The sequence below is a fragment of the Zonotrichia albicollis genome, chromosome 6 (genome assembly GCF_047830755.1).
Source record: "Zonotrichia albicollis isolate bZonAlb1 chromosome 6, bZonAlb1.hap1, whole genome shotgun sequence".
NCBI classification, from domain to species: domain Eukaryota; kingdom Metazoa; phylum Chordata; class Aves; order Passeriformes; family Passerellidae; genus Zonotrichia; species Zonotrichia albicollis.
This window is the reverse complement of record NC_133824.1, coordinates 41917362-41938579: the sequence shown is the minus strand read 5'-3', so window position 1 is coordinate 41938579 and position 21218 is coordinate 41917362. Positions and strand designations below refer to the sequence as shown.

The following is a 21218-nucleotide window of genomic DNA, read 5'->3' as shown; positions in this document are numbered from 1 at the left end:
AAGGACTAAGTGATCCAGCTCTTCCTATTTCTTAAGGGCTAGGAAAAGATCAGGAACTTCAGTCATATCACTGTGTTGAGAAACTTACACAAAGTAATGAGCCAAATAATGTGTACCAGATGGGATGCATGAATTTTCGCCACAGGTAAGCAATAGCTAGGGAGACCAGGACCATAGGAATAAAAACTCTATTCTTTTAAATGTATTTTTAAAGCAAGAGTTCACTTAGTGTCACATTTTACTAAGAGTTCTGGGAAAAGTAAGCAAATGGTCAAAACTGGCTATGAAAGAAAAAGTGGGAGAACTCTATAGCCAGCTATAATTAAAAACAAGTACTATACCATTAAGAATTAAAAATGGTCAGGAAGAGAATCAAAGCAGACAGCCTCAAAAGGAAAGTGCCTATAAGGCAGGATTGGATCTGCTTCTCCAATCATCATTTCAAAATCATACATGACTGTTGAGTGAGGTCTGGGGGAATTGCTTGTTGATATTAAGCAAAAGAAGAGTTCTGCCATCAATACGTGTTAAAACCAAAGGCGAGTTTGCTTAGATGGAAACAGCTTTTGACATCACTTCTGGTGCAGAACAGAGATTCTGGGCAACATGTAAAGCATAGCTTGCAAACTTTCATCTTTTTTTATCTGCATGGACCAATTTTACCTTATTCTCTATTACTTTTATTCACTGAACTATTTCATTACAAACCCATAATTCTTGATGGAAAAAACAAAGCTTAAATTTCAAAACCAAGCTGGCAAAATACGACCACTCAAGCAACACCCAGGGCTAAACAGATCCCAACCCTGAGTGGCCCAGAGCAGATTATGGGTGTGCATTTTTTACATATTCAGGCCAGGTAGTCCGAAAATAACCTTGCTGTAGCCCAGCTTCTTCATATTTCTACCTTCACCCTCCTCTGTGGGTCAGATATCCATACATTCACCCTTCACAGCCTTCTTACCTAATCTTCCCTGGAAGTGCACAAGGCAAGGAGAAAAACATTGGCACAATTTGGGATGCCACTGGGTGGGAAGTGACACCATTTCAGTTGTTCTGATTAGGAAAGGCAAAAAATATCCCTTACACATAATGTTCAAGGTACATTTTGGGGACACCTCACCACTGTGCCTCCATCAGTAGAACATTCACCTAAATTCTGAATTGGGGGTAGTTCCTTAAGCAGAGGGATTATTTTCAGTCCTTGAGGAAAGATGAGAACAAAACAGTGTCCTGAGATGAAAAATTCCTGCAACCAATGCTGTGAGATGTTTTCTGAAAGTTTCTGCTCCGCTACAGTTTTTGGGTGCTGGCAAATTAGCTGTACAGAAAACAGCATTCACGCATCAGGTTCAAGGATCCAAAGCGGGAAAGTAAAATCTGTGTTTGGCACCACAACAGGGAGAACAGCTGATGGGCAGAGGGATTCAGAGGCACCATGCCAGCTCCAGAAGGTTGGAGACCAGAATGGACAAGGCAAGCTGGGTCCCTGAGACGCCGCTCAGCACTTTCCCATCTGATCCTCTGCATAACCTCAGGGAGAAGAAGAAACTAGCTGGACTGAAGACAGAAATATCTGACACCATTTTGGAAGGATTATATCTACCAGAGACATGGAATGACAAAGTATTCTTCAAAAGAAAAAAGATAAACAAAACAAATACTTCAATCTCTGAAATAATATTTGACCAAATTAAAAATTCAGGAACTTTGCTCTCCTCACTTTGGAGGAAACAGCAGCACTGGAAATGTGAGGTCTCCATACATTAGCCTAACTGCTCTTTCCTGTGTCCATGCAGAAAGCCAGTTTCTTCCATTTTATATTTGGCACTAGACTAATTACACAGCAGGAGCAGATATAGAAGGCAGCCTAGAAAGAAAGGGAGACAGAAAAGGATTAGGTAGATTTTAAAGCCACATTTGGCCTTATAACAAATATTTATCACTACTCACAGAGAAAAAGCAATAGCATGAAAACCTTTAAAGTGATAGATGATAATACTGAGAAAATAGTGTAAAAAACCAAAATCCAATCAAGCTCAAACTTCCGGTAAAACAGCAAGTTTCAGTATGCAGCAAGAAAAGCAATAGATGACATGCTTGTGTGTCCACAGGACTGTGTATATAACATCCAAACAAATGAACACTTTACAAAGTAGTTCTCACTAACCTGCAACAGGAATATGAGAGAAGCTGAATTTATTCTTTACACTGCTGGAAAACAGAACAACCAAATATGAAAACAACAAAGCCAGACAATATTGAGATGTTTTCTTAAATCACTTTGAAATGGTTTTTTTTGTCTTTTTGTAATAACTTATGGCCTGCTGAACACCAATCATGAAAATATTCCTTGTACAGTACAGCTAAGAGATCCTTACTTTGTAGGCTCACTTACTAATAGAACTGTAGTTCTGTTCATGGGTGAACCAAAATGCAATTCTCATGATTCTGGAAAATGAACTCCACCTCAGTGAGACCCAATATATGGAAGTTTCTTAAATCTATTCAAGAATAGATGAAGCAAGAATAAGAATTTTAAGCATTCAATCAACCTAGCAGAAGTGATTCATGTTGCAAATTAATCCAAAGATTTAAAAATGCTTGGATTCTCTGATTTATAGCCTTTTCATTTATTTTCATTTCTTTTTCTTGGGAGGAAAGGGAGGAGGCACTATCAGCATTTTAAAGCTCTCTGTAATAATTACTGACACAGAATGGTTAAAAATAAAAAAACACGTTAAAATACTACAAAGGATACAAGAACCATCCAGGTCAAATAATTTCAAGATGACCACAGCTAACCATGTGTCATTTTTTTTTGGTCCAAAACCAGATATTAAAAAGGATTAGAACATGAGTGGCAATAATACACTTAATATTTGTGTTTGCAAAATATTTCTATGTACACATACAGACATGTAGTCTATGTATAACTAGGGATGTTTAGCAAACAGATTTCACGCTTTCAGACCCTGCATGGACAGCAACAACATGATTTCTGTCATTTGTGGCACAACACGATCTCTGTCTCTGCACACATTCCTCTGCAGATGTTCACCGGTGTTTTGGAGTACCTGAGTTTCTATGAGTGGGATTTATCTTGCCTAAGCCCAAAACATCCATGGTGTATGTACCTGTGCACGCACACAGACATCCTTCACAGAGGAATCTAAATCAGCCAACACTCCAGTGACAAACAGGCTGTTTTAGAGCGGAATTCATCTCACCCAAAGCAAATATCTGAAGTCAAAACCACCATGCTTTTACCCATCTCTTCCTCTCCACTGCCTACAGATAGCTGACTAGCTCAGGCAGAGTTTCAAGTCAAAGCAAGCAGACCTTGCCCCAGATGCCCAGCCCAACCTGCTCTACAAACTTGCTGCCAGGAGACACTAAGCTTTCTGAAACATTAGATGCTTCCCAGGCAAAATCAGAAACCCACTGACATTTCAAATTTTTAAACAATTTTGAACATACTTATGTAACCTGTCCAAAATGTCATCTATGCACAGAAAACCCTAAATGTTGTCAACCTAATAAAACCTTCTATAGCAAGATGGTGAGCTCTGCATTAGGAGCCCCTTCAGCACCAAACTGTGCCTTCCTAGTTTTACTGCATCTTTGGTATCTTTAGCTCATTCAAATATATACCAAAGGGACTTCCCAAGCTTTTTCAGCTACCTGATGGATTGTTACCGATTTCTGCATGAGAATGCCTATTATTATGGAGGAAACACATTACATTGGAGTAATTTCTGAAGAAATGGGAATTATTCTTATGTTTAAGTAGTAGCTACTGCTTCAAACACTTTAAATTACTGTGTTGAAATATGGTTTGAATACTCTTGGTTGCTCTGATTTTCAACACCTTCTCTCCTAGCCAGCATGTCTTGCTGAAAGGTTGCTCATGGAATTGTTTACTTTCCAGCATGAAAGGTTATCTTTTTCAGAAATTTCTTAGGAAGTCTTTCTAATTAATTAGTCTACAGTTCCCACAGCGCTTTATTGAATTCAATTCTTTTTTTTTTTTTAATTAGGTGTTGTGGGTTTTCTGGCTTGGTTGGGGTTTTTTAATTTGTTTTAAAAAGCTCCCAAAGCTCTCTCAGGCAGAAATATTTCTTGCTTTCTCTGCAAGAGATACTTTTTGGATGCTTTTGCTACTGAGAAATTTTCTTGGCTCTCCAGGGGACAATTAAACAATGACAACATTGTATTCAGCCCAAAGCATAATTCTATTTTCGAAAGTTTCATTTGACTAACATGATACTGACCACAACTTTCCATCCACAAGGCAATGTAATTCAAGTTCAGCCTCATGTCAGTGTGCACTGGCTTGACACAAGTCCCAGGAGGTGCAAAAACTCCTTAGCTGGCAGTGTGATTAGGTAACCAGTTCTCCTTCAGCCTGGCTACATGGATGGGTTCAAAGCTGCTTCTCCAACTGGTAATCAGCAAAGGTCTTAACAGGATTTAAGAAGCAAAGGCAAGCCTTGATGGGAAAGGCAAAGGGGACCAATTTCTTATCCTTGAAATGAAAAAAGAAGCCATGAGGAAAAAAGTTTGAGTGCAACTGAAAGCAAAATCCTGAGTCATGACTAATTCCTTCATTTCCAGCTGTTTCCATTACTGACGCTTTGCTCCTTTTAGCTGTGTGCTCCAAACTTTCTCATTACAGAGGAAGAACTGCCCTGCACAAAGCAGAACTATAATCCTCCCTCCTGAGCTCTGAAGGGATCTGGTCAGACCTTCCCTCTGACAAATGGCAGAAACCATCACAAGAAGCAGCAGACAGCAGGGGACTAAACCTCTGAGTGCAGCATTACTGGCTAAAGGCTACTCTGACTGTGCTCTTTCTACATTTCCCCACCTCATTGTAGCTACTTTAGGTTGTTATCTCTTCAGGCCAAGGGTCTACTGCATGGTCTCATCTCACCTTGAGCCCACAGATGTTCTGTAATGAAAATAAATAATGAAAAAGCTCTAAAAATCTCTATTGTATTTCATCATCCATGGGTTTAGATTCACGGTGCTCTGTAAATCTGGAACTTGAGAAAAGAAGTGAAAATAAAACCCCAAATTGAAGGTGTTATTTGGTTCACCTGTGTTTAAAATACACTTGAAAAAATGAACAGTCAAATTTAACATAAGACATTATGCACTTAATTATCCTTTCTCACATGGTGACTGACATGAAATAAACCCATATTACTTTATTCAGTTATGAAAAGAACTTAAGGAAGGAATCATTAAGGCAAAGGTGACTTATATAGGCTTGCTTTTAAGGAATTATTTCCTTGCAAAATGCTCCTCAGTGCTTTTTTTCCCCATCTATAGTCCAGGGATATCTAACTACCCAGGGAACATTTTAGAAGTTCACTATTTACAGGAGTAATTCATACAACATCCTTAAACTAATGGCCATTCAGGACAGAGGAAAGAAAATAATACAGAGTGAAAGCAGAACTAGTTAAGCACAGAGAAGCCATGCTAAAAGCCATTTGAGGGCTCCTGAATGCACATGGGATCTGTTGAGACAAAAAGCTATTGCTAGGAGTCAGTGTTGATTTCCACACTTGTGCTGCACAGACCCTGAGGATTAAGTGAAGCACGGAATTCCAGAGTCAGGAGAAGAGCAGCATCCTGAGAGCGTGACACTTCTGCTCCTGTGGAGGGTACAGCTCACAGGGCTGTAAAAGGCATCTTCCTCCTTTTTTTATGGAGACATCATCTATGAACTGAGATCCTGTTTAATTCATTTTGGCACTTATTTCTTGCCTTCCTCTTTCTGTGTCCAGCACCTCTTTCCCCCTAAAAAGATGTCTTTTGTTTGCTCTCCCTGCTGTCCTCATCCACGCAACATTTCTGCAGACCTCTGCATGAAGACAGCATTAGCTGCAAATGTATCAGTGCAACAGAGAATCTGCTTGGTACCTGCTCACCAGCAGCGTCTCTTTCAATCTTTCTCTGCCAATAAAGGATTTTAGGGGATTGCAGGAGGTTTACTTTCTGTGCAGGAGGCTAAGAGCTGCACTGTGTAACTATAGCGACAGCTACCGTGAAAGCTCTCGATTTTTATTGACACGCCTTGCAACACCCTGTGGAAAAATTTATACAATTAGAGAAACAGAAAATTAAACATCCTAAAGGCCAAAGGAAAATATTGTGGTGATCTGCATCTCCATGCATTGCTTAAATACTTCCTCGTGGCAATTTGCTTCTTTAACTGTATAGCGGTAACATTAAAATAGCATTTTAAAATTCGCAGTTTCAACAGTGATTTAAGCCTCCACAATGCCAAAACATAAGATACACTTGCAATCAGCTCAGAAAACACTATAGCACATGGCTGTATTTGACAAAGATTCATCACTGGGAAACTGACACTACATAAATGAAGAGAAGAATAAGGTGCACACATTTTTTTCATAGAGTAACAAACATTTGCATAGGGATATACTGAATTATTCATCTCCAACAGACAAGACAAAAGACACATCTTTCTAAAAGGTATTTCTCTATCCAAAAGATACGCATTTTAAAGGATTTTCCTCTGCTCACATCAGCTGAGAACTGTGTGAAAATGATACTGAGATCCTTTGTCCCAGTCTTAAAGAGTTCTGTGACTTGATAGACAAGTTTGACATTCCAAATCCAACAGAACAGTTTTAAGCTCACAGCAAAATATGAATATGCTGCAGTCTGAAATTGCCTCAAATATCCTGGAAAGTTACCAAATCACTTATGTTGAGCTTGAAAATGCCACCTCTAAATGTGCTTCCAAGGCCATGATCCACCGTGCTGGAAAATTGATCCTTGCTAATGGCCAACATTTATAGCCTTAACCTTTACTACATTGCTTCAGTTCTCTCCAACAGCTTCAACAATATGAATCCAAAACACTTCCAAAGATTTTAACAATTACCACCAGACTGAGAGCTAGACCTGCAAAAACCTTGACGTTGTTGACATAGTGGATTTGCATGGCCACAGGAATTGCCAGTTTTGCAGTCAAGGAATGGGACCAAAACACTTTACCCCAGCTGCCAGGTCTCATTTCCTGCTCTGCTGCCACGATTTATTTCTCTCAAAAACGCACAATAATCACAACTACTTTTTTATTTTAATCATCACCCAAAAAGACAATATTTAATAGCAAGGTTTAGGGAAAATACTGAGCTGTTAATATAGCTCTACTGAATCTAATACTCTTGCAGTACACAATGCAATCCTGGCAGCCTGGAAAGGATGAAAATGATGTGTTGCTATGGAAACAGGAAGGCACATGTTTAGGTTGCTCATCCCTGAAGAGCTGCCCCACCAGTATCTTAAAGTCTGCTAATAAAATTTTAATCAATTATTAGAATAAAGTGAATTTTACCTCCTGTTGGACACCAGAATCTTGGTTTACATACTGTCAAGCTCTTTTAATGTTCCCTGCATCCAGCTATGCTCTACAACATTAAGAATTAATTTATTCACAAACAATGTTAGCATGCACTTTTCTAGTTCAGCTACTTAAAATTGTTATTCCACACAGCAATAGATACCAGCTTCCCAAATTAAAATCCTGTGCATGTAGGAAGCTGCTTTTTAATTTATTAATCGATATGCCCTACCTCCTCCCCCCTCAAAAAAAGCAACCACATCAACTCAATAAATCAGGTCTTTGATTATTACTGGCTTAAGACCATTGACCAGGGATATGTCAATTAAGAATGTGACAATCAGCCCAGTGCCAGTGTTGTCACTCACCAGACACACTAAACATCTGCTGCTTGCTAGAAATTAGAGCTTCCATCTAACCATGACATACCTGCAGACAGATCTTTCAAAACATTGGAGCTTACAAAGTAAAAATGCATTTCCAGACAGCCAAACAGAAAACAGGTCAAGTTATTTGCTGGCAAGTCTCCACTTATTTCACTATTATCATAGCAGAGCATCTGGCTCCAAACATGCAGCCACTAATTATCTGTACAGTTAACTATGTCAGTACACTTATTTATTATTATATCAGGAAATCAATAAGCAAGACTTGGTTAATGCTACTATTACTCTATTAAATCATTCTTTAGAAATAACTAAGGACAATGTTAAGACTACCAGTACAGTAATAAACAGTTAACAAGCTCTCTATTCTGGATCACAAAACAGCAAAGCAAAGCTGAAAAGACAAGAAATCCATACTGTGAACAAACAGGTGCATTTTTTTCTCTAATGTAGTTGTGGTTGAACTCGGCAGGCATTCCCTCACTGCCCCCCAGTGGGATGGGAAAGAGCACTGAAAACTTGTGTCATGGGATAAAGACAGCTTGATAGGACAAAAAAGGAGGAAAGAATAATAATAATAAAAGAAGAACACACAAAAACAAGTGATGCACAATACAAGTGCTCACCACCCCCCAGCTGATGCCCAGCCAGTCCCCTAAGCAGCAGCAGCTCCCCTCCCAAATTTTTGCTGAGAATGATGCCATATGGTATGAAATATCCTTGTGAGCAGTTTGGGCTGGCTGTCCCTGGCCATGGCCTCTCTCAGTTTCTTATGGCCCCTCTCCCAGCCTACTCAAAAGAACTAAATCCTCAGAGTATTATCAACATTTTTCTCATCTGAAATCCAAAACACAGCACTTCACCAGCTACTGGAAGAAAATTCACTATCCCAGCTGAAACCATGACAAGAGTCATACATTATAAATTATTATCTTAAAATTTTAATTGATTTCCATTCATGTATACAATATTCCTCTGTTTCAGCATTCCTGGTAGGACTCCAGTGGTTCATTCAGACAAGTCATCCAGGAAGAAAAGCAACTCTCAGACCTACCAACCATAAATCTTTACTGCACTGAGATCTTGAATCAGAATATTGGAAGTACCAATGTCAGAAGAGATATGAGTGACAGCAGGAACAATATGTCCTTTAAAGAGGCCAGACTTATCTGGTTTCAGCTTCAGAGATATCAAGTAGGGGTGATTTTCCACACTCTGCTCCCAGAACACACCAGCACTGTCAAGAATATGGCTGTCTGTATCCACTGTTACACTCAGGATTCAAGTGTTCTAAAAAAACCCTGACACTAATCTCCTGATCAACTGTACAAGATTTTAAAGGTGTTGGTTATTTTTAAACTAAACTTGAAATATGCTGATTTCCTCCAACAACACTCCCATTTCCTTTTCCTGGCTTTGTAATTAACATGAAGACATAATAACTGCAGGCACAGCCCTCCCCCAAACCAGGATCCCACTGTGTAAGCATTACGCAGTAGCTATATTTCTTCTTCCCCTAAGGTATCCACTGTGATATTTTAAAAGATTTATTTGCTTACAGCTAAACAGATGATATTTACTCACATTACAAAACTCCTGTCATACAACTCCAGCACTATTTAACCACCTTCTCTTAGGAGACAACCAAGGACAGCAGGTCAGGACAGTGACACTCTGTCTTGGAAAGGCTCGCACAAAGTACACGACATTGTCCCTTCTCCCACCATGCAAAAATAACCTGAACAAAACCATTATCCAGTTTCATCAGCAGTGCAATATACAACCAAATTTCTGAGTATTTTGCTAAATAAGTATGTTCATTTACCCCTTCAGCAATAAAAACCAGTATCTCAGCAGTACAGCAGTTCCCCTTGGCTCAGAAGGTCAATATGACAGTGCTCCATTCCTGTTACTTTTTAAGGGTTTAGCTGCTGCCTGGGCATCTCCACTGGCTACCAAACTATTTCCAAATGTCCTTCCACCCAGGCATCTGTCTCTCCAAAATTTTGGAGACAAACAGCCTATGGGAAAGTGAGAATGACATAGTGACATTTGGAGTACAGTGCCCCCAGCCTCCCATCCTCATGAAAGTTCCGTTTAGTCGTGACACTCGAGCTAATTTATGTCACTTTTATTGCCTGAAAGCCAGTGTGGCCTCACCACTCTCCTTTTTTCCATGTCTATATTTTACACCCAACTTACTGTTCAGAACTTTGATGGATCCCAGGCAAGAACAGCTTCAGGACACGGAACAAGTTAGTCAGAACCTCTGGAGATCATCTGCTTAACCTCTCTGCTTGAGTCCCTACTACTACAACTACTCCCATGCCTTGAAATTTCTGCACTGCTATCTTAGGCTTTGCACCAGGCACAGTACCCAGAGAGACAGCTGGAAGCAACTGGGTATTCTGAGGCAGCTTAAGCTTTGCTCATCTCAACCAAATTTCCCATTTTTCCAAACTTGTATCTTGCTTTTCCTCGACTCACACTTCTCTCCAGACAAAAATCCTCATTCTTGCTGAGAAACTCAATGTTACTCTGCAAAAAATCCTATGCACTAGCCAGCTGAAAAATAGTGTAATTTTCAAAAAGGGTTGGATTTTCAGTTTTCTTCTTTATTTTAAAAAGCTCACATACAGCTACTTTCTGCAGATGGAGTAAAACGCACCATGTGAATATGACAGATTGGCTTTCTCATTGGACACTGAAGGGTTGCTATGATTCAGACATTATGCTTTAATATTTAAACTTCCACAAGCTGCAGATATGCTGATATAAGAACAAACGTCAGAAGGCTGACGTTTCTGAGATCTGTCTCAGAAAAAGGTCAACTACACACTCTGAAATCAGGTTCTGTTTCTGTCCATTGGAATATGACAGATTTCGGCCACTTGGGTAAGAAAAGATTGCCAAAGAGGAATCCAGCACCACAGTGCAGCTTTCAAACACTCATGAGGAGAGACTATACTGTCATTTCCTTTGTCCTTACTGGGAGATGTAAGAAATCGCAAATTGCTTTATTTATATACATTGGGCCCCTGAGTTCCTTTGCTTCCAAAGTCCTCTTTTTACACAGATCCACATTTATTTACAGTTTGAATTTTGCAATAATACCATACTTCTCGACTCCTCACCGGAAATTTACTCTGCAGTGTTATTTTTGCCTTCTCTAAAATTTGGCAGACCTGTCAGACTAGGATATTTCACAAGCTCCCTATAGCTCAGGGCCTCAGAACCATGAGGCCTCAATGTGTTTGGGTTTGATTTGGGTTGGGGATGGTTATTTTTCCTTTTTTTCTTGATGAGAGGACCCTTTATGCTGATTCTAGCCCTAAATACTGCATCCTGAGCAGCATGACAACTGGGGAAAACAAGATCTACAGTGTCAGCCACTTACACGTGTTCTCACGTAGTCACCATCTGTCTGGTAGTCCCAGAAGTCAGCAGCTCCTATCACAAAAAGCACTGTCATATTAAACACCCTGCTGACACAGAGACCACAGAGTGAGGGACTGAGCCTTGCTGGCTGCTGAGCCATCAGGTTATGGCCTCAAAATGTACCAACACAGAAGCTCTAAATGATAGTCCTTCAAGGTCTTTTCCTCCTCTTCCTTCTCCCAGCTACAGGCTTCGCACTGATGATGAAACTGCTGCAGCTCACATTGTATAAGTTTCCTAAATAACTGCAATTTTACAAACTTGCAAGTCTGCAAGCATCTCTTATTGCAAGACATGTTGAGAGGATAAAAAAAAAAACCACTGAAACAAAGGTTACAGTGCTTGTCAAAATAAGCCATTTGTCCTTCATTCAGTGAAGTGCCTAATGGTTAGGTGAGTTAGAGGACCAGGGAAGCATTTTGAAATGCTGAAAGGATTGTCTCCTGGGCTCCTACAGAGGAGCAATCCAAACTCTGCCATGTGATAGGATGCAGTTTGCCTTCCATGGCTTAACTGTCCTAAGCACATGTGAGTGGGGAAGCTCTGGCCTTGATATCTCATCCTTTTCCAAGGTCTTAAACAATAGATTGAGCCCTTCAAGAACATATTGCTTAAGCCCTGGTACTGAGAGAAAAAAAGTCTTCTTGTCCAACCTATCACTACATGACCATAACATGTAGCCCCAGTGAAGGACTTGGGACTGTAACCTGCAGAACACAGTCAGAAAAATTTCTGTCATCTCCAACAGGAAAATTTCTGTCATCTCCAACAGGAAAAGGCACAAGCTCAAAACAGATAACCCGTTCACTCCTACATATATACACACATACCCAAAACATCTAAGTATAGGTTTAAATCAAAATATGGACATATCAAACCATTACTCCTTGGTACAACATCTTATTTGCCTTAAAAGAAACCAGAAATTCTTCACATCTGTGTTATTTGTGAGATTTTAGGCTTCATCTTATTGTGTCAATTTGTATCCCAGGAACAAGAGATCTTGACAACCTCCAGCTTCATGCTTGGGTTGATCTTGCCAGCAGAGATGATGATGATGTAGCATTTGCATTCCGTAATTCCCTTCGGCAGATAAGCAGATTTCTGTTTTTACAGAAATACACCAATTATTTTAATGCTATGTATACATATACATTTTTTTCTAAGTCTGGTTCTGAAACACTTAAATCTGCTCATAAACATAGAATGAATTTTTTTCTAGGCACACAGTTCCTTTTCTAGCAACTGCTATTTGAAAGCTGAATTGTAAAGTGCCCTTCTTCCCTTCTCCCTTTCCAGCCTCACCAAGGGAGCGTGGCAGAGCACTTTGCTCATGGAGGTATCACTGAATATAATTGTTTCAGTAACAAGAAGATCGTTTCCCAAAAAAAGTAGCCCAGCAACAGAAGTGTCGGCATGGAGACACAAGCAGAGAATCCTGGAAAAGCCTCCGAGATTGTTCTGCCAAGTTTCACACTTGGATCACTGAGCTCTCAGCTCCCAAGATGACCATGACAGCAAACACTTCAAGCAGTGCCAACCTACTGCGACCTAAAGGTCACCTCAGAGCAGTACCAACAGTACTGAAATGCTAACAGTATTTCTCTTTTGGTAGTACCAAAAGGGCCCCTGATAGGAATACCAGACACTGTAATGCCCTATGTTCTCAACACCTGTTGTTCGGTACATTGAACAATGACTGCTGATAATTAGTGATTGAGAACCCACTTCCTTGTAAACAAAGCAAGAAAGCCACTGCACTTCACACTGACACAAGGGCTGGGTTGCCAAGGGGGTCAGGGCAGGTGGAGCCCACCAGAGGAATTGTGTCATGTTTCTCCAGAGGCAGCCTTTTGACAGGAGATCTGTCACTGCCTGGAGCACTGGCCTGCCCTCCACACATGGCTGCACTCCCCTGAGGCAAATCCAGCCTTGTTCCTGGAACTGCTTTCTGAGCTGCACAAAGCACCACCATCAGAGACTGCCAGACCCAAAGATGAGGCCACCCAAGGGTAGGCAGACAACCATGGACACTGCAGGATTAGGGGCAGAGCAGCAACACACTCAGACCTCCCTGGCTGGAGAGACACACAGAAGTAGCTGTGAGCAACAAGCAATTCAACAATGTAATATCAGCTCAGAGAAGCAGCAGGAGATGAGCAGCCTTCCTTCACACCGCAGGGGATCAGAGATAATTCAGAAAATGGAGACAGATTCAATTTAATATAGCAAATTAAAGGAAAAAATTGGGTCAATCTGGTATGCACATGGCATTCTCATTGATGAAACAAGTAGACAACAAGATTTTTTCAGAGGTCTCCAGAAATAAGCAGCACCCAGAAGCTCAGCAGATGGCCTTGAAAAAGCGGCCTGTTCACTTCAGAGTCCCACTGGGAGCTGAGCCCTTTCAAAATAACTGGAACAGTCCCTAGATATCAAGCAACCACCAGCAAAGGAGGTGAATTTGCTTTCACAGCATTTCCTCTGGCTCATTCCAAGTTTTCCCTATTCATTTGTGTATTTCCAATTAAAATACCATTCTTATTTTCCTAACTGGTTCCCCAGTTAGCAGCAGGGGAGGAGAAGCATAAAAACAAAAGCTCTCAGTGATACAGCCTCAGCAATGCACCCGAATGTGCAGCTCCAGGGCTCTGACACAGCAGGGCTGAACAAGCTGCTCCTTCCCCTGACGTCCCAAGGACGGAGGGGGTACATGGGGCTGTGCATTTGTATTCCCTGCCACCACCTGGGCCTGGCCTTCCTCCTCGCTCCCCCCAGCACAGACATCACCTCATCATCGGGGAGATGACCTGTGAGCAAACTGCGTTGCAGCCTGCACTGCCTGGGCACCCAGCCCAAGGTGAGGGAAACAACACGGAGCAGAGCGACACCAACACCAGACATGTCCAGCTCCTGACATGCCTGCCTGTTGAGACACACTCTGCTGCTCTAAGGAGTCAGCAGCAGCAGATGCATAATGCTGCTGCAACCTCCATAAACACCCTTTGTCTCTGCTGTGTGTGTAGAGCCAGAGTGCCGGCTCATTTTCACTTCCAAAAAAAACAATGAAGGAAGAGAAGCAGATGAATCAGTAGCAAAGTATTTTCCTGTGCCCAGCGCAAATCTGGTATCTCCCACCGACCACAAATACAGAAAAGAAATTGTCTGGGAGAGAGAGGATAACTCCTTGCAAACAGTCTAATTTTCATTTGGAACTGAAGGGAGTGCTCGTTGAGAAAAAAGGCAGAGGAGATGAAAATCAGAGATGGTGAAAGCGCATTCATAAAGGGCACGAGGAAAAGGGGGGAGGAAATCAATCACAAGAACAGACAAGATCAAACAGCAGCACACCAGTAACAGCAGTATTTCCTCGGGAAAAAAAGCTGCAGGATGAAGAGGCAGCACAGCACCACGCTGTGAGGAGTGCTGCTCTCCTCACCCACTGCATAGAGAGAGTTGTTCTTTCTCCATAGCAACAAGATACTTAAAAGCCAATCTGGAGACTGAAGACCAGCTCAAAAACAAAACACAACATGTATCAATTTATTATCTCTATTTTAAGCCTCAGCTGGGAAGTACACAGGATAGCATTTGTTTAGCCTGAGGAAGCATCTTCATGGAAAGCTCTCTCCTCCCTTTATACCTCCCTGCCTCAGAAGCAGCCCTCGGTGTGGAGCAGACTGTGGCACTTTGCACGGCCCCTGCTGCTCCCTGCTAACGCCAAAGCCATCAGGCACAAGCACAGCCCGAGGTGCTCCTAGCTGGAGCTATCCACTGCTGCCTTTTGCAGGGACTGCAGGCAGGCATCCATACCTCCAAACTCTTCTCACAGGACTCTGGGAGCGGGGGGAAAGGAGGAGGAGTTGCAGCCTTTTGCTGCAAAAAAACAAACAAAAAAAAACCCAATAACAAAAACCCCCACAAAAACAACAAACCCAACAAACATAATAACAAACAACCAAAACTCCCTAACTTGCTGTTTAGTGGTTACCACCTCAAGTCACTAATTGCAAGGGCTCAGGATATGCTCTTATCTTGTCCTTGAAGTCTGCCTATACCTGCCTGGAAGCAGCTCAGGCACCTGAATGACTCCAATAAAGCCATTATGCTGAGTGCACTGGCAGGGCTCTGCTAACATTACACACCTCACCTCCTGCTCAAAGGCACCGATGGAGCCTGCACGGCACATTCTAGAATGCATCAGGATTACCTAAGAAGCCCATCAAGTTTTAGGTGAATGGACCATGCCAAAAAAGCTGCAGAGCAGGTTTTCACTCCTGGCCTGGCTTTAGCTGAGCTGCTGGGATGAGCTTCCCCTAGTCCCTTCCTGCAGAGAGGGAGCCCACAGCAGCATCAGAGATACCCATAAGGAGCACAGCTGAGCACCAGACAGAGCAGCAGTGCCTGTGCTCAGCCAGGAGAGCTCCAGGGGCAGCTGGGCACACAGGGCTGGGCAAACAGGGCCACTCTGGGGCAGCCACTGACCCCAGGGCACTGCAGGGGCAGCTGGGCACACAGGGCTGGGCAAACAGGGCCACTCTGGGGCAGCCACTGTCCCCAGGGCACGATGACACCGCAGGGGACAGGGCAGCACAGAGAGGTGAAGTGTTTGCACAGCGCCTGAGCAGGGAGGCTTTTGCCCAGTGGAAAAACAAGAACATGCTGAGGGTTTGGAAATGCAAGCTGAGAGTCTTAACTGGCACTGAATACTGGAGAACTGGTGAGAATTGGGCATGAGGTGGCAAACAGAGCAAATGCAGAAAGTTGTTGATTATGTACAAGCATGCTGAAAATATGGTCCAGGCCATCAATTTTGTTTCTTCTAAAGTTTTCTTCACTGCAAAATTTTACAGTGGGTTGGAAGACCACATTCAGGAGGAAAGAAGAGCCTGGTTTAAGATTATCCAAAGATGTACTTCCAGTGTCTGCCATGAAAGCCATCATTTGAATTTCATATTAGTATTAAACATAGTTCTAGTTTAGATTCACCCATGAGTCATAAGTTTAAAAAAAAAAAAAAAAAGAAAAAAGCACTGTACTCAGCAACTTTGCCTTGGCTCAGCACTATTATCTTACAGACTTCATCTGTACATCTGCTAAATCAAGAACTCCAGAAAAAAATCCCATCCACATACACTAAACATCCATCTGTCTAACCATTTCTCCGACAGCTAATGTATATTTTGGATCTAAAATACAGAAACTTCCAGTTGGCCAATCTTTACCCGCTATATTTATTATGGGTCTTGATTTTTCATTTCCTCAAGCAACATCTTATTCAAGAATAAAATATTAATTTTCAATCCACTGAGTCAATTTACTGTTACTTTTGAAAAAAAAATACTTTGTTTTACTATAAAATATTTCTGAAAGAACTGCTTGGGAAGGATAAGAGTAATAGTCATCTGCATAGATTATGAAGTAGAAGGAAAAGCATGAATCAGCTCATCCTCATAGAAACACATTTGCTAACCAAAGTCTGTTTCCTACAAAATTAGTTACAAATGCAGAAATATTTCTTTTAATAAGTTGTTTCAAAGGTTGCCAGGAGCAAATCTCTGTGGAATGCATACGAAGTTGTTCGAGTTTTTCCTGTGTAGGTTACCTCACTGAACTCAAAATGGAGGTACAGAAAGAGCTTTTTAGGAGCTTAGGGAGCAACACAGCTAAAATACATGAAATATATGGTACTTTTTCTTTTTTTTTCCACAACCAATTTATGAGTCCATAGCTCAGAGCAGCTCCAGAAAAGCACTGCTTCCCATGCAGTCAAGTTTTCCCCCAGCTATGGCTTCAGCCTCAGCCAGCCCCATTTCTCTCCAACCAGCGAGCCAGGCTGGGGGTGGCACTGTGACCAGACGTGGCATCTCAAAGCTGATGTCACTCCTGCATGAATTTCCAGTGCAGAACAAAAAAATCACAAGGCACAGGCTGTAAATCACAAGGGCTTAGTTGTTCCATCTTAGGAAATTAATTATCCTGATGATATCTTAATTAAATGGTAGCTAATCTAAATTTATATTTAAGCCTGAAATGTGAATATATTTTAAAAACTCTTGATGATAGCAAATCTGAAGAGACAGAGGAAGGAAAGGAAAAATACCAGAGAAAGTAGGGCTTGTTGAATTGGACAAGCAATCATATTTCTAAATACTGGCAATTACAGCTCAGATGTTTCCTCCTTTAGAGTTGTCTAGGTTAATCACATTTCTAAGGGGAAAATGTGAGGGTCCCCAAGCACAAGCTGAAAGCAGATAGACAAAATATAAAATTGGCAGTCCGGGAAAAAAACCCCAATACCTGCAGTCAGAAGTTAGCAGAGAATTTCAAGAGCCCTGCTGTGTGAATAGTTACTTACACTTTTCTAGCTCACTGAAAACAGTGGTGGTCTTCTAAAAAATTTACAGCCATCTAGCAAGGTGCTATGCATAAAAGCCAGCAGCTGCTTGAGAGAGATTATGGGCAATGACAACCTTTACAAAGAAGGAAGGAAAAAAAAGGCTAGACATGTAAGAAATTGTTCCTTTTTCTTCAAGGACAAGGGAAATTAAACATGGCCAGCAGAGAAAAGGTGAAAACCAGGAATTATAGCTGTAACTGAACAGAGAGGAGACTCCTAAAGGCTGATACCAACATCTCAGCATCTGAACAGTGAGAGACACTAGATATCCTAATCCTTCAATCCATACCCCTCCATCACCATTCCCATTTGTTTCCTACCCAAATCCCCTCACACTGAGAGATCTTTTGTCCTTTATAGCTAAAGGATTTAGCTAAAGCAATTCTCCTCAAATATTACCATAAGGAAGGGTAAAACACAACCATCGTTCCCTTTTCCAAGCTCATTTCTTCCTGAACACATTTTGCAACCAACAGGCTCAACTTTCAGATGGGCTGTTCACAGTCTCCTTTCCTTCTGAGCAGAGCTGGCAGACCCCACACCCTCACACACCTATCAGTAATCTGCACTGAGTTTTACAAGGTCACATCTTGCATCACTTTAAATTGAATTCCAGCCTTCCAACCAGAGAAGCAAATGCACCTATAACCTTTGCAAGCAATTAAATGTACTGCCCTTGCTAACTCTGGTGATTTCTCCAGTACTTGAATCTCAAGAATTTAGTAATTACATCTGCTGGCCTTTGTTCTGCCATGAGGTTGAGACAGCGAGTTTCACTTTGAATGTGTGTCAGAATCAGTTATCAAAAAAGAAGTCCCTTTTAAAGAGAGATTCAATAAAAACAATTGTGCTCCTGCTTTTCTCTTATGGCAGAACAGAAAAACCTTTACAAAACTAAGATCTGGCTTCTGTGACCTCCACACTCGATCCTTTTGCTACTCTTGTTTGCAAGCTTCCTTATTCCCATTTTAGACAGGCCTGAGTTTGCCTTTGGATATGAAGGAATTCAAGGAAAGTATTTACTTACACACAAGGATGATATCCAAGTGGAAAATTTGATCCTTGAATCTAGACAAAAAATAGTTTTACAATACTCTGGAACATCTTACCACCACACATCAGCATAACAAAGCCCACAGACAGGACAAGATGACAGGGGACATATTTTTGCCTTGGTACAAACTGTTTTAAATCTGAGCTAGGAAAAGTTAGATTTTACACTGAAGTACCCAAAGTGCACTTAACTTTTATACAAGTACTGAAACTGAAGTTGGCAACTAAGGGTTTGCAAAACCAAGCATCATTCTAAAATGAAAACCAGAAAAGGAGGATTCAAAATCATATTATCTCTTTATGGGCCATGTAAGATATTACCTTAGTGTTAAATTACATTGGTCCATGAAGGTAACTGGAACAGGAAAGAATAAAGCTGTTGTCCTCCAGGTGTATCATACCAGTAAGCAAGTTAGCACTGGGAGTGCAAAACACACAATTTATAAAACAGAAGAAACAAATCTCCTTACCTTCACTAGTCTCTTTGAAAACAAAAAATATACCATAAACAACAAAAAACCCAAAAAAATACCATAAGTAAACACAGGAAAGGGAGTTAAGAATACAGGATGCTACAAATGCCTAATGAATAAGTCCATCTCTTTGAGGAAGTGTGATGGAGAGACATGATTGTGATCACCCACATGTGCGCATTAAAGGCAGTGCACATACAAATGCTTGATTTGAGTTCAGGATTAGATGTAGCCAGAGTTACATGAGCATTTTAAAGAGTACAAAGTTATTCCTGGTGAGACTCAATAAAGAATTGCAGCTTTAGAACTGGCCCCTCCTGCCCTCTGAAATCCGGTATCTTCATTGCCTGTAACTAACTCTTATAACCAAAACCCGAGGGATTCACAGACCTGTTAGTCACTTCTGGGAAAAATGACCTGATGAAAGAATAAAGAAAGCCAAATGCAGCTTGTAAACAAGGAGGTCCTTGCAATGTAAGTGTTATTACATTTTGTTTTCTTGTTACTCTCATCCAGTCAAAGACATTATCTCCAATTAAGGAGACCTATTTGATTTTGGGAATATAGCAACACGCAGTCATCTAATTACTCGAGATCTGTAAAAATCTTGGAGCCTCCTCTAGAAACTTGCACTGGTTCTTGGCCAATTAACTTGCTGGATGAACACAAGTGAAGCTGTACCATAGAGTGCAGCAAAAGAGAGAAAGGGAAAGTCCCAATCAAATGGTGATGATCAATATGCTGTGGCTACTAATCTCCCAAGAAGGAGATGTGTGGAAGAACAGGAAATGCTCCTAAGTCTCAGACACAGCTAAAATATTTAGGTTCACATAAAGAAAATCAGTAGCAAGACTGAATGCAATTACAGAGGAGACACTCATTGCTGATGCCCTGCAAGCAATAACTTGGGATATTTCATTATTACCATTGTGTGCTCTCTCTCAGATTTGAGCTTTTGTCAATTCAAGGCCATGCTGCTTATTCCAGCTGACTTGGAGGCAATGCTCATCTCCCCCTCCCTTCCCCTCCATACACTTGCAGGACAGAGTGAAAGGCAACACTGAGTTCAATCTTCATCCTTTTTGTTGACAGGGTTCTTCATGAAAATCGCATGGAACCCGTAGCATAGGCATTTGAAAGCGTGCTGCAGCTCCAGTTTAAAAATTAAAAGCATGGGAGAGGACAAAGCTGTAACTGTTACACATTGAGACACAATAATAAATATCTAAAGTCTAAAATGAGCATAGAGTGAATGGGCTTCCACCCCAGGGACACACCATTGTTTGGCCTGCCTAAAGTTCACAAATATATTTCTTACAGATTTCAAGCCTGTCTGTAAAGACGCAGAGAAGCCCACAAGTGGTCACCACAGGGAGACAGTTTAATAGTGTAATCTCATTTTTCATTATGTATTTTGTTCCCGTGACAATTTAAACAACTATTTAAGGTCATTTTTTAACAAAAAATTAAGGTAAGTTTGGGTAACAATCTGGGCTTCTCCTTGTTCTTCCTCTCTTTGGTCCTCTTATCACTCTGCCTAAATTCCCATGATGAAGCAAGCTCTGCCTTGAGCTTTGGGAACACAAGATCAGAGCTGTCACCCTTGTGGATTCACCACCGAGCACCACTGGCTGCAATCCAGCCCTCCTGGAGCAGGCAGCATGTGGCTTGCTGTGCTCCTACCTGCCCATGAAGAGTGAGATTCCTGTGTCTGCAGCTTTCCTGGAGAGAAATCCACTAACAGCAGTACTAAACTATCAAAACACTCAGCTTTGCCCAGGAACTTCAACAAAGGAAAAGAAAAGAGAGCAGAAATAGGAGTCTTTTCAAAAACATGTCATTTACAGCATGGAGCAGGGATTTTGGAGATTTTTTCTTTCATTTTAAAATAAAAGTTAGCAACTTATTTTGGAGTGTAAGAAGACAGATCGTAACAGAAATGCCAATTAACAAAAAACAACAAACAAAACATGATAAATCTGACTTACCTCCCACAACACAAAGCAAACTGTCATTAAGTTACCCCTCTATGCACAGGAATTGAAGTCAAGCCCAGTCTCTCTCATTTTTTCACACAGGAT

General features: G+C 41.2%; 1 protein-coding gene across 6 annotated transcripts in view; it reads right to left on the bottom strand.

Moving 5' to 3' along the window:
• SERGEF (secretion regulating guanine nucleotide exchange factor) overlaps positions 1–21218 on the bottom strand; it is a 150291-nt gene that overhangs the window by 19817 nt on the left and 109256 nt on the right. Inside the window, exons 11-12 of one of the 6 annotated variants that reach the window (XR_012580856.1) lie at positions 2171–2214; positions 1766–1870 (exon numbers count right to left, since the gene is read on the bottom strand). The exons of 2 other annotated variants lie outside the window; for them this stretch is intronic. Coding sequence is in view for 2 of the 4 variants with exons in the window: in XM_074543355.1 (XP_074399456.1) it covers positions 12179–12315 (137 nt within the window). In the remaining 2 variants the exon portion in view is untranslated. Of the gene's footprint in view, positions 1–1755; positions 1871–2170; positions 2215–3966; positions 12316–21218 lie in introns of those variants that run through there. 3 more of the 6 variants (XR_012580857.1, XM_074543358.1, XM_074543355.1) reach the window with 3 other exon arrangements.